Consider the following 14,789-nt stretch of genomic DNA (forward strand, 5'->3'; position numbering starts at 1 on the left):
GCAACCTTTAACAGAGCCTAAAAATTGTTGAGACTTTGGGAGGACAATAAAAGATTACTTTAATTTTATGTCATTTTAATATCCTACTTGTTTTTGCTGAAATACTTCCTATATATTGTAGGTAAGCAGTTATTTTGAAGGCCTTATCCTCTTCCTTGTTCTGTTGTTTTTATGTCTGTGGCCCTACTTATACATCTTGAGACAAATACCCATTGTTCAGAAGCACACTTTTGTGGGTTTTCCAGTTCCATTTGCTGACTATCAGCATCTGAAATGGTATGGGATTGGTGGATTAAGGTCTTTAAAATGTCAATCATTTATGCCAGATAGTGGCAACTAGAAATGTGTAACAACAGGTCTATATTAGTGGGCTTTTGAAACACTGAATTCCCAAGTGTGCCATTGCTCTTATGTCACACTAGGATGTCTAAAAACATCAAGTGATGATCTTTCTCCAGATCCTTGTAAATTTTATGTTTCCATGTGTCGAGTTCAGATGTTAAATGAACTCTCAGAGACTGTCCAAACCATGAGACCAAACTACAAAAGTGTCATCAATGTATCACCAAAATACTGTTGGTTTTAAAATAACTTAGGTAAGTGCTCACTACAGATTACTAGGAATTGTGCAAGGAAAATGTTTACAGTATTCTTTGTGAATGTGGCAAATTTTATAGAGGGAAAATGACACACAATATGTAGGATCGAATTGTGGAACATCAGTGACATACTCACCTCCTCCAAGCCAATAAGTTCAGTACCACTGAACCCTACATTTCCACTGGTCATTTGGTGAAATAAATGAAAAAAATTGAGACACCTATGTGAACCTTTTGGAGCTCCATCATCAGTGATTCAGTGGAAATACAATCATCTGTGACCTTTATCAATCAAAATGGCAGCTTCCAGTTAAATTCTGCATGGAAGCCTGTCATAGAAAAACTTTGTGCTCTGCATAGCTGGCCTCATTCTGTGATTTTACTATCAGAAGACAATCAGTTTGATATGAATGAGGTGAGCTTTTACCACAGATGATGTGCGGTGCAGTACAAAGACTTGCAGCAGAAGCATGCAGCAAGTGTACATCACAAACTGGATACATGAAGCAGGTGCCGATGGGGTCTTCAGTAAGTGAGATCAGCATTTTCATTAGTATTCACCTGAAGATGTCCAGAAAACTTGGTGCTGGAATATCGTAGCAGCAAGTTGCAGACATCTAGCAATACGCCCAAAATTTTATGGAACAATCTGTACATTGGACAAGTTTTAAATTTCATACATAACTTATCAAATGCACATAAATTCACCATGATATTAAATCATGCTAATGAGCAATATTCCATAATGTAATAAGTGATTCATTTTGTACTTGTAAATACGTTTAAGAGAAGCATTGAACAGTTCTCTGATCATATACCAAACATTATGTCTTATGTAATACATAAACAGGACTTAGACTACTTAGACTACTTTGTAGCTTCCATTGTGCTGGAGGATGGTGGATATGTCAGCTACAGGGGTAGGCAAAACAATGGGAACAGTAGTAGTAATGGGATGGTCATGTTTGAAGGTCAACAGTGCAGGTAAGGCATGTGTCATGCTGGACTGTATGTGTTCAGTGTGGACTAGGCATCAGTGCAGGTTGTTTATGAGTTGGGCACGCTTCATACTTGTATTGAGGAGCTGAGGTCAATGTGCAATGAAAGACCTAACAGAGTTCCAAAGAGAGCAGATTGTGAGACCTAATTGGATGGAGCATCAGTAAGCAAGACAGCGAACTTATTGAATGTTTGAAGAGCAACTGTTTCAATAGCTTAAAGAAAACATGGAAAGATATCATTGTGTAAATGTAATAGTGGGGGCAAATCAAAACTAAATGACAGATATTATCATATGCTGACACAAATTGTGTCAGAACAACAGAAAACTATGGCAGCTAAAGTGACTCCAGAGCCTCAATAGCCATCTTTGAGACCCTGTATCTATCGATATTGTCTGCCGAGAACTCGATAAAGTGAATATTCGTGGATTAGCTCCTATACCGAAACCATTAGTGATGACAACCAATGCAAAGAAGCATAAAACATGGTGTCAGGATCGTAAGTCCTGGGTGGCTGATCAGTGGAAACACGTTTTATGGTCTGGTGAGTCAATGTTTTTGTTATTTCCAACACAACACCGGGGTTGGATTTACATCTGGAGAATGCCAAAAGAAGCCTAAAATCCTGATTGCTTGATTGCAGTGGTTAAGTATAGAGGTGGAAGTGTGATTGTGTGGGCAGTCATATCATGGTATTCTGCTGGTCCCATCATTACTCTCAAAGGCTGTGTTACACCCAACGATTATGAGAACATTTTAGGTGATCAGGTGGACCCATGATTCAAATGTTGTTCTCCAAAAATGATGCCATATTTCAGGACTACAATGCACCCATTCCTACAGTCAGGACAGTACAATGATGGTATGAGGAGCACGCAACTAAACTGCATCCTCCCTGGCCAGCTCAGACCCCAGACTCGAACAGTATCAAACTCCTTTGGGTGGTATTAGAGTGCAGACTCCGGAGCAGATTTCTGCCTTCCTCATCACTACAGGAGTTAGAAGAGGTTCTCATTGAAGAGTGGCATAACATTCCACAGGAGACTACACAATCATTATATGCCAGTATTCAAAGAAGAATCACAGCTGTATTACGGGCAAATGGGGGTCCAACCCCTTATTAATAAACCATTCCCAAGTAAGTGCAGGTGTTCATGTTATTTTGCCTATCCCCTGTACATCTGTATCCACATCTATACTCTGCAAGTCACCTAATGGTATGTGGTGAAGGGTACTTCTGGTACTACTACCTCCCTTCCCTCCCTCTCCCCCACCCTCTCTCCCACACACACAAAAACACACCACACACTCCCTCCACCCTTTGCTGTTCCATTTGTAAACGTTGCATGGAAAGAACAACTGTTGATAAACCTCTGTATGAATCCTAATTTGTCTGATTTTTCTCATCATTGTCATTTTGTAAGACATAAGTGAAGGAAGTAACATGTTGCCCAACTATTCTTGGAACACATGCTCCTGGAATTCCAACACTGAATCTCTCTGCAGTGTGTATTGCCTCTGTTATGGGCTGATAGCACCTTAGCAGCAGGATGGTAAACTCAAGATGGTGAACAGGGTGATGGGTGTGTACTATCAGTTCCTTGGCAGTCAGAGAATCAGAAATACATCGGGAGCAGCATCATACTTTTTTAACAAGATAATCTTACAATAGCTGAAGATGCATCTTGATGGTGCGTGTTGACTCCAAGCAGCAGAGCATGTCTCAGCAAATCACGAGGTGGCATACTGGTGGTGCACAGAGACTAGTGAGACAACTTTGCAGTGAAGTAGCAGCATAAGCGGCTCTATGGGCACGTGGTTGCATCAGCATTCCTCCTGCAGTGAGACATGGAAGTGGTGGTCACTAGCAATGATGGCGATAAGTCAGGTACAAGGTGCACCAAGACGCAAACTCAAACTGAAGACACCTTGGAGGCATCCAGGAGCTGGTTCATGACAGCCTGGAGGAGACTGCAGCCAGATAGTGTGTATGATATGATATGATATGATATTTCAGTGCTTGTGTTATTCTAAATTGCGATCCAAAGTTCCTTCTGACATGCTTGTCCAGAGGAACAGGTACTGTGGCAGTTAAAGCCATTATGAAATATGTGAAATGTTTCTTCAGTTCCAAATATGGACAACTATCAGCTACAGAATGGAATGATGATAATGAAAATTTGAGCCAGACTGGGACTCGAACCCAGATTTCCCACTTACCTTGAGTGGTTGCTTTATCATTTGGCTATCCATGAATGTCTCACTGCCAGACCAAAACTTCCCTATGTCATCAGCCATTCATCCACAACCTGTACTCATACATCCATTACGTGTATTCCCTGTACGGGAATTCTTACACCCCTTACAGAAAAATTTTCCCTGACCCACTTGTTCCTGATGTCTGAGGGCCTTTGTATAGGATCCCTGTACCTACTTTCACATCTCATGTAAAGTCCTCACACAATTTTGCACTGGCTCTCCAATCTTTGCCACTCTAGGTTTGGTTACCTCAAATGATGATGGCATTTTCCAGCCATATGCGAGACGTGTTATTTAAGTAAGTACCATTTTGAAATTAAAAAAAGACGTGCTAAGATATCTCAATAATTTTATTTTTACATGAAAGCCTGTATCTTAATCTGTGCACTGACACCATTATAGTGTGATTCTTCCTTGTTTACATTGTGTACTGAGTGTTTAAGATGCCTCCAATAATTGCGAGTCCCGCTGACTGTGAAATACAGGCTGTTACAAGATTTCTTAGTGCTAAAGGCATAAAAGTGATCGATATTCATTGTAAGATTTGTGCAGTTTACGGAGAAAACATTATGAGTGATGGAATGGTAAGAAAGTGGGTGAGAGCATTTAAAGATGGCCACACAAATGTGCATGATGAACAACGGAGAGGGCGTCCTTCGGTCGTTAATGAAAGTTTGGTGCAGGAAGTGGATGATAAGGTGAGAGAAAACAGACACTTTATGATTTCCTCCTTGCAGGATGACTTTCCTAATGTTTCTCATAGTGTTTTGTATGGCATTGTGACCGAGCACTTGAATTACCAAAAATTTTGCACACATTGGGTACTGAATATGTTGAAGGATGTGCACAAAACCAAACATTTAGACAGTCCATTGACTTTCCTTGAGTGGTACCACAATGACGGCAATGATTTCTTAAGCCAAATTGTTACGGGTGTTGAAACATGGGTGGCCTACGTCACACCAGAATCAAAGCAACAGTCCATGGAAGTTGAGCCAGGGCATCGTTCTGCTGCAAGACAATGCCCGTCCACATGTGCCAAATCAGGCCAAACATCTTTTCAATGGAAAACTCTACATCATCCTCTGTACAGCCCTGTTCTTGTGCCCAGTGACTACCATCTGTTCCTGCATGTGAAGAAACACTTAGGCGGTCAGCGTCTTCAAGACGATGATGAAGTCAAAAAAGTGGTGATGCAGTGGTTAACAAGTCAGGGGGCAGACTTGTATGAATAGGGTTCTCAAAAACTGGTACAACGTTATGACAAGTGCCTCAATATTGACGGAAATTATGTAGAAAAGTAGATTAAGGTGAAGGCTTTCATGTAAAAATAAAATTCTTGAGATATCTTAGCACATCTTTTTTTAATTTCAAAACAGTACTTACTCAAAAAACACACCTCATTCTACTTTGTATGGTGATAGACATGTATTTTCACAGATCCCAGAGTTATAAGTCATGACAAACAATTACAACAGAATTTCCCTGTCTCTGTCATTGTTGTTCACATAGTGGCTGAGCATTTTTCATCGTGTTCAATACATTCTCTCTGTTCACCAAAATTGATTCCCTGGTCAGTAATTAATGTCCTGAAACCCAGAAATTCAACAACCAATTATTTATCACTGCTAGATGCACTGTGTTAGCTTGCTGGTTCAGGATATTATCATTCCATTGTAACATTAAAAATGGTCTGTCACCACAAAGTGATTCCAGCCAATTTTTGTGAAAAAGAACTGTACGTAACATATTCATACCAATAATTTCAAAAGGCTTACTAGCTTCCAGTAACCTTTGCAGTCATATATGCTGATGGCTCAATTCTGCCTGTTGTGCGTATGGTACACAGTTACCCACATATTGTTCCACATTCTGATTACATGTACACTAACAGTAATGCTTGGCCACATGCCTTTCTGTGGCCCTGTGAGCCCAGTGGCTGGGTAACACATGATCATATGCCTGATTTAATACTTCCTCATGTAATCTGACTGGAACTGCAATTCACAGTCTTGTTGTCTTGCACAATACACCGTCATCCATAATGAACTGTGACTATATTTAGATTAGTTTGCAGTCCTCATGATCAGCTCTCACTTTCTGCCACACTGCAATGGAGCAGACTACTCTCTGTAATACAATACCTTTCCTACTGAGGCCATTAGCATTCCCATGATTCCAACCAGGTTTATGGATTACACGTACCTCAAAACCAGGTTGACTTAGCTTCAGTGCCCCACATGTGAATCTCTTAAATGGATCCTTCAATCTTGATGATACCACCAGTAACCCTAATGATCCATGTGATCCACCAATACCTTAATTTCTTGTGATACAAATGACATCAGAAGTATGTTATGCCATATATGAGACTCAGCATTTCCTTCATTGTGATAGAATAATTGCTCTCCACTTTACTTAACTGATGCAATGCATTGGTGACCAGATGATCCACTGTATCTACTTCCTGACTTGATACACAGCAACTGTACGACTACTTGCATTACAAGACAATATGAACTCCTTTCATAATTTGGAAAGACCAATATCACACTAGTTGTCAATGACTCTTTCAGATTTCCAAATGTCCCTTCACATTCTGATGTCCAATGGAACTTTACACCTTTCTTCAATAATTGAATGAGTGGTCATGCTATTTCTGTAAATACAGGGATGAATTTTCCATAGAAATTTCCTAACCCAAAAAAGATAGTAATTGCTTCCCTTCCTGAGGCACTGGAAAACTTTGTATGGCCTTCACTAGTCTAGAAATGCTCCATACCTCAGCATGACTAATTGTATGTCCCAAATAATGCACAAAGTGACACTTTTCTGTGCTGAATCAGGTGTGCTGCATTTAACCTCTTATAAACCTCCCTTTATCATCTCATATGCTCCTCTGTATCTTTCACAAAGAAAGTTATCTTCACCAAATACAGCATACATTGTCTTGACTTCACTTCTCTCAAAACTTGGTCCAATGAGGGCTGAAATGTGGCTGACACATTCTTCAGTCTAAATGACAAATGATGGTACTAGCAGTGTCCCCAAACAACCTTACATGTCATTTTGGGTGGCCCTTGTGCTACTTCTACCTGCTGAAAGCCATGCCACAGGACTATGGTGGAAAAGAACTTTCACCAACCTAAAGTGTCAAAGGTTTCTGTTATATTCAGGAATGAATATGCATCTGAAATTGTACAACTATTGTGATACCAATAGCCACAGCAAAACTGACATGCCTTAATCCCATCTGTGGTTTTCTTCAGTATGATCATCACTGGTGCACCTCAAAGGCTCATAATTTATTGAGTAACATTCTCCTGTAACTCTTGGTCAATGAACTCTTCTTTTACTGGCTGTAGATGATGCACACAATATAGGTTATGGTATACTAGTGACTCATTCCCAGTTGGGATTTTGTGTTGCATCACCAAGATTGCTGGCAGTGATCCATGAAGTTTAAACAGATCCTCAAGTTGTAATAACAGTTCCTTCATTGGTAACCTCTCTTTCCTTCTAAATGCTTCACTTTCTTGCATAATGCAGTTACACTGGTGACTTGCTTATCACTAGGGTTTGGATTCATCGTATCAAGATCATGTTGATCTAAATTACCCAAGCTGGTGTGCAACAATCCTTTAGACAAATTCATGTGTTCAATTCCAAAATTATCTGTACCAATGGACATTAAATGCTCACCATCTATCTGTATGTGTACAGTCCTCCTACACACAAAACACAGTGCTTTATCTAAGCTGATCATTTTCGCCCAGTGGCTCAACCACACATAATATGTTTACCAGCAAAATTAACTTCCATGCTCACCCAAAACAGTTTCCCTGAATCTCGTGCTACTTTGTCTCTTTTGTGGTCTTGCACGCAGTTCAGTAGGTGCATCCTTCCAGAAAGATGGTCTTCACTGCAGAGTGGCACTGGCAACAGTTGCCCCCACATGAAACAATGTTCCACCGGGTTCTACTATGCATTGCCCAAGTGTGATGTAAATCTAAGCCTAAGATCATGCAGAAACATTCACCATTATGAGACAAAACTTCTATACATGTTTTCCCCTCACCTGAAAACTTAATTTTGCTGAAGCCAGAAAATGCATACCATTAACTCTACTCCACATAACTTATGCTGTGGAGGGGTTAATCACCTCTTTCCCTTGAGGTCCACTCCCACCACAGACACATGTACATCTGTGTCCAACACCAAAACCTCATGTTCTCTTCCAACCACCAAGCCAATTAAACAAAATTCCTCCTCTGTGAATGTTTTAATGTGCTAAAATTCACTGGGAGCAGTGCTCAGCAGCCCTGAAGCTCCCATTGACATTTAATAGTTGTCTATTGCCACTTTGAATCTTCCTATCTTACCACCTATTCTGCCTACAGTTCAAGTTCCATTCCCAATTCCTTCCTTTCCCACTTTTCCTGCATTGTGGCTGATGGCAATCTTTCTGTGTGTGGCCCAAATGACCACAATTGTTACACTTGATGACAGTGTAAGAAATATCTGTTTATCCCAACTTGGATTACCATGTCTATCTTCATACAGCTTCAGCTAAGTTATCAGGAATTTCTGGAAGTACTTTTCTCAGCACATCAGGTGGTCATCCCTGTATGAACACATCTGATGCCCTTTGCTCTGCTTCTTGCAGAAGGATCTTGTTTGTGTCACTATCTTCCAAAAACTCATAGGTATTGAAATTGAGGTTTTCTTTATTCTAGACATGAAACTTTTGATGGATTCACCCAGACTTTATGACACAACATTTAACTAGTCCCAATAATAACTACAATTATTTTACCTTCTATATTGCTGCACTAAGCCTTTCCTCAACACTCCAAATGTTTGAGTATTTCTTAGTTCCCCATCATACATCACATATCTTTTCATGTCTCCTACCAAACATAATGAGGCTGTGTTTAACAATTCTTACTTCAACCAACAACCCACTTTTGTGACTGCCAACACATTGTCAAAAATACTAATACATTTTTTCTTGTTTTGCCCCAAAATTAATAAAATAGGTAGTGTTACTAGTATCCATGAAGGATACTGGTAAATTGGACAAAGATCTGACCTCTTTTAAAGCTTCTAACTACGTTTGCAAGTCTACTATATCTGCCCTTATTTGAGCCACTTCTGGAGCCACTTATGGAGTGATCACCAGCTGTTCCCCTGATATACACATTGTAAAGCCTTTGTTTGTAAAAACAGGTTAAATACACTAGGAAAATTACCACAAGACAGGGACTAATTATTACTAACCCTGACACAATTTTTAAAAATATTTTTGGTCCTTATACCTAAAGTGCCTACCATTCCCTGCATTCCCTGACATAGTTTCTACATTTGTTGCACTTAAAAAAAGTCACTGGCAAGAACTGAGCACAGGGTGCACTCTCACCCACAAACTGTACTGTGTACAGAAAACTGGGTGCATAACAGCATATGTTCCCATAATGTTACCTCTAAGTTCACTTAAATCAACATCTGTATCCACTTTATTGAATCACACTTTAAACCCCACCTGCCCTTCCACCTGGACAGACATCTTGACCCACTTCAATAACAAACACTCAAAACAGCTTGTCATAACTCATCATGCTATGATGACACAGCTGCAAGCTGGCCCATGTCATCACTCTGCATCACTGGTTCTTTTGACACCAGTTGTTAGTTGTTGATAGCACTGGTAGTGCCAAGATGGTCAACTTAGGTTGATGACAGGGCAATGGGTGCACAGTACAAGTTCCTTGTTGGTCATGGAATCAGAAATCCACCATTACCAGTTTCATAGTTTAACAAGATACTCGTTCAATAGCTGAAGGTGGCATTTCAATGGTGTGCATTGACTTGAGTTGTGGAGCCCAGCTTTGCATATCACCAGATGGTGTGTTAGCAGCACACGGATCCAGCCAGCCAAGCATCCTTGCTGTGATGTAATAGCATCGGTAGCCCCATGAATGCCCAGCTGCAGAAGTGTTCCTCTGTCAGTGAGAACACGTAAGTTCCAGATACCAGTAGTGATGGCAGTGGGACAGCTACAAGGCATGCCAGGACATTGACTGCAAACCCAAGACCTGTTGGAGGTGTCCAGGAGCTGCCTGACACCAGCCATTGGTTAGGAAGGATGTTGGCAAACACCTTTTTTGTAGCACCTGCCTATATAGTTTGCAGGTCATCTCTTACTGAATGATCCCATACTGATGAATAATACTCAAGAACCATCTTATAAATATTTGTTACATTTTTTGTGAATGAACTAAACTTCCTATTCCAATGGATATCAGCCTGACACCTACTTTTACTCCAGCTAGTCTTACATCATCATTCCATTATTATTACAGACACTTACTCCAAAATAGCCTATGGTTGTTATTGTATCCACTGATTTGTTGCCACTAACATAACCAGCAAAAAAAGATCTCTTCATTTAATTATGCACAATGTGTTACATTTATTCTTGTTTATGGTCAACTCTAGGCCTGCATTAATTGTCAATCCTCTGCAGCTCTGCCTGAAATTTGCTACTGTTGTCTGGTGTTACAACCTTCCTGTAGTCTACAGTATCATCTGCAAAAGGGCTCCTGTAGGTTCCAACAGTATGTACTAGATTTTTAACTGTATGAAACATTCCATAGATCAATGGTTAGTGCTCTTCATACACCTCTGTAAACATCTCTCACCTCTCTCAGAACAGTTAACACATTTTATTCAGAAGATTGGTGATTTCTCATAAAGATCTTAAAATGGTGGCATTCATTGCACCATACTTGGTTCCGATATCAATAAGGAACTGTGATGATTCGACAAAACTAAATCTACATGCAATATTGAAAGATAAAATGTCTTCACTGCGAAGATTAAACTTCTTTTGGCCTTGGTTACCCTCACATTTGGTGGGATGAAAGAAATTTTGACATCTCTCTTACTGTTAAAAAATTAATTATACTATTTTTTCCAGCATCACATTTCTGATTTAAGAAATTTGGCATTATAGTTGTGTGTATGGTGTGAAAATACACTCTTTTACTCATAAAACAAACCACATTAGCTTTGCTTTTTTTCTTCTTGCCATAAGATGTGTAACTGCAGAAATATCTGCAAAATTCTCAATTTCAGTTTGGCTTCTCACATTAGAGTATAGTCACCCCACTTTTCCCTTCCATATATATTATTAATTTTATTAACATACTCTCAGTAGTTTTAACTTTGATGCACTCTTTAACTGGACACTAAGCATTAAAAAGCATTGACTGAGGTTAGCAGAAATTTCACTACTCTTGCACTACAGGGATGTCTTCTGTTATACAGGCTGAAAAGTATTTAAACCGACAAACTCTGGGAGGTTGTAGGGGACATCAAAACAAATATTTTTCCCTAATGTCATTTTCTCCTATGAGGATTATTTAAACCGATGGAGGCCATATTACGCTTTTCAGTTGTTGGAGGCCGTATTACGATCTTCAGTTGTTAAAGGGCGTATTACACTGTTCAGTTGTAGGCAGCTGCTGTACACCAGTGTAGTAGTGCATTGTCTCTGTTTACTAATGGAGCGATACACATGGGGTGAGTACACGGATATGGTTGGTGCGTACTACGTAGCACACCACAACGGACGAGCTGCACAGCGGGTTTATCAACAACAATATCCTAATCGCCGTATCCCACATCATACGACCTTTGCTGCTGTGTACCAATATCTGCATGAGACCAGGTCATTTAGCAGACAGGGACACCGTCGCACGGTAAGAACACTGCAATTGGAGGAAGATGTCTTGCAGCATGTGGAGTGGGATCCTTCAATCAGGATTCATGCAATTGCACGTAACATGGGGACGAATCGGATGAAAGTAAGAACAGTCCTTCAAGAGCAATAGTTATGTCCAATTCACTAACAGTGTGTATGCAACCTGGAACCAGATGATTATCCGCCCAGAGCACAGTTTTTGCAATGGTACCTGGAACAGTGTGAAATGCATCCTACATTTCCATCCTCTGTGTTGTTTACTGATTAAGCAAAGTTCGGGCATGATGAAGTCTTCAACATGCACAATTCACATGTTTGGAGTGAGGATAACCCGCATGCCTCATTTACTAGCACTCATCAAGTGCGGTTCTTCATTAATGCGTGGGTCGGTGTTGTTGGGGCCTATTTAATTGGGCCGTATTTGCTACCTCGGCCGTTGAGTGGCAGGCACTATTACAATTTTCTCGCCAGAGCATTGCCAGAATTGCTGGAAGACGTCACGCTCCCTATAAGACAACGCATGTGGTTCCAGCATGATGGGGCACCGGCACATTTCAGTCGTCGTGTGTGTCGATTCCTGAACCGACGGTTGCCAGAAAAGTGGATTGGCAGAGGTGGTCCTGTACCATGGCCTGCTAGGTCCCCAGATATGTCCCCTCTGGACTTGTTGTGTGGGGAGAGATGTGCAACATTGTTTACATAACTCCTGTTGCATCAGAAGAGGACCTGGTTGCCCAGATAGTAGCAGCAGCAGGAACAATTCAGGATACTCCTGGGGTTTTTGCCCGTGTCAGACAGAACATGATCCGGTGGTGTAACCTTTGTTTACATGTCAGTGGAGGCATTTATGAAAATCTACTGTAATTGAAATAGGGTTGTGTTAATGTGTTGCGTTTTGTAAAAAAAAAAAAAAAAAAAAAAAAATAGAAAAGTTTGTGGGGTTAATTAATTTGCCGCCAGAGAAATCTTCCTCTACCAGTTTAAATATTCCTCATAGGAGAAAATGACATTAGGGAAAAATATTTGTTTTGATGTCCCCTACAACCTCCCAGAGTTTGTTGGTTTAAATACTTTTCACCCTGTATAAGTCACAGACTGCATGAGCATTAAGATGTCAGCAATAGACAGTTAATAGGTATAAGTAAAACAGTTGCAGCTATAAGGTAAGGACAGAAATAAAACTTGCTGAACCTGGCAACCTTTATCAGATTACAGCTACACTTACAGCCAACATGTGTCACCATGTCATGCAGTGATAATCATTTATCCCTTCTAAACAGGTGGAAACCATAACATTGGTAACTGTCCTTTAAATTTCAAACACAAAGCAATTATAATAGTAGATATACTCATGGATATCTACATCTGCATAGAATTTTATCAAGAAAATTATTATTGCTATGGAAATCTGATTGTATGTCTGTAGATACCTGAAACTGTGCAGAACTCTAAGTATAAATTAGTAATTTAATGCAGGTTGCTTGTAATAGTTAGAAAACTTTGGAATTTATACCTCATAATAAGACCACATACAAGTTTATTTAGTCATCCCTACAGTTTTCCAGGCAGTTTTATTTGGTGTATTATTGACATATTTTCTATAATATATCATTCTCTAGGCTTGTTTTGCCTTATTTACCTCACAATATCTGTTTCCAAGACAAAATGTACTGTATAACATTGCAGGTGAGGATCCAAGGTTGCTGGGATTTTACCATAACTGTGGCTACAACTCAGCTGGAATGATGTTTGGAGGTGGTTGTGGAGAACAAATGGCTCAGTGGATTATTAATGGACGACCAGAGCTGCATATGTTCAGCTATGACATAAGGTAATCATGCTGACATGGAATTAGACTTAACGAATGGATTCTCAGACCAGAATTCCCACACTCTAAAGAACCGCAGTTATTGGAATGGTGACAGTATACCAAAGAATGATCATTTATTACATGATATTTCTGTTTTTTTTTTCTTTTTTCCCCCAAGGCAGAAATACTTTCAGTGTGCTTCTAGTGTTTCTTGCAGTAAATGAGTATCATAAACTTATGTAGCATTAAAATTAGAAGTTGTATTAAAACTGTGATGGAATGCATCATAATGATGCAGAATCTGAACAAATGGAATAAAATGACTGTCCATGACTAACCACAAACTTGAGTTGCATTGTACACATTCTGGAAAAATACCCACAGTTTCTCAACATGTTATTGTGAGTGGTACAAGTTGGAATTATATTTGTGATCAGATTTCATAACATAATATTTTAATCAGCACTAAACCTAAGTTTCAGTATTGGTATTTATTATTATTAATTACAGGACTTTCATTGCCATATAGAGATCATCACCCATTTATTTTCAGTGTTGGTGAAAATATAGCATAATCAAATTATCCAATAATAATAATCATTCATCCTGTATATTGAATTCTGAGATATTTATGGACAAAAGAGAGAGAGGGAGAGGGAGAAAGTACAATAAACTGGAAGAACAAGTGATGGATATTTCATAATGAGGCATGGTTTTCCATTATTCCATCAATGTTTTGCATTTTAGCTGCAAATAACACTGCTATGATACTGTAATCTGATTTTTTCACTGGGATTACATTCATATGATTTCTTTCTTTCACAGAAACTGAAACTTAAGAAGTATTCAAGCCATCTTAATTAGAGTTTTAAAGAGTTTTAAAGATAAATTTTGAGTTAACTTATGTGATTGTCATTGTCAGTTTGATAACTGCATCTATAAAACATCACTTGAGCAGATTTGATATTTACAATAAGAGTGACTCTATCTTTCAATTTGCTTCTTTAAGTCACTATTTAAGGGTTTACCTTTTATTTGCAGGATGAGGTCAGTTTTACAATTGTTAACTGCTGTGTAAACATAAGAATCTGTAGTTTTCTTACTATGATGTGATTAAAATTCCATGACTACAGATTTAGTTCTGATATTTTTACAGACGCTTTCGATCTGACCAGACTAAAGATCAAGAATGGATAAGGGAAAGAAGTCATGAGAGCTATGTAATGAATTACAGTATTGTATTTCCAAATGATCAGCCTTTAGGTGGTAGGAACTTCCGAAAAGGCCCATTGCATGATGTAAGTTACTTGTTACATGTTATGCTACAAAACCCATTTTAAGCTAATAAGTCGGTG

General features: G+C 39.3%; 1 protein-coding gene across 2 annotated transcripts in view; it reads left to right on the forward strand.

Annotated features, from left to right (window-relative positions):
• Positions 1–14,789, forward strand: part of LOC124722952 (sarcosine dehydrogenase, mitochondrial) — a 275,416-nt gene that overhangs the window by 139,851 nt on the left and 120,776 nt on the right. For both annotated transcript variants that reach the window (XM_047248117.1, XM_047248118.1), the window contains exons 9-10: positions 13,311–13,455; positions 14,591–14,732. In XM_047248117.1, coding sequence (XP_047104073.1) covers positions 13,311–13,455; positions 14,591–14,732 — 287 coding nt within the window. The remainder of the gene's footprint in view (positions 1–13,310; positions 13,456–14,590; positions 14,733–14,789) is intronic.

This window comes from Schistocerca piceifrons, chromosome X, assembly GCF_021461385.2.
Source record: "Schistocerca piceifrons isolate TAMUIC-IGC-003096 chromosome X, iqSchPice1.1, whole genome shotgun sequence".
Taxonomy (NCBI): Eukaryota; Metazoa; Arthropoda; class Insecta; order Orthoptera; family Acrididae; genus Schistocerca; species Schistocerca piceifrons.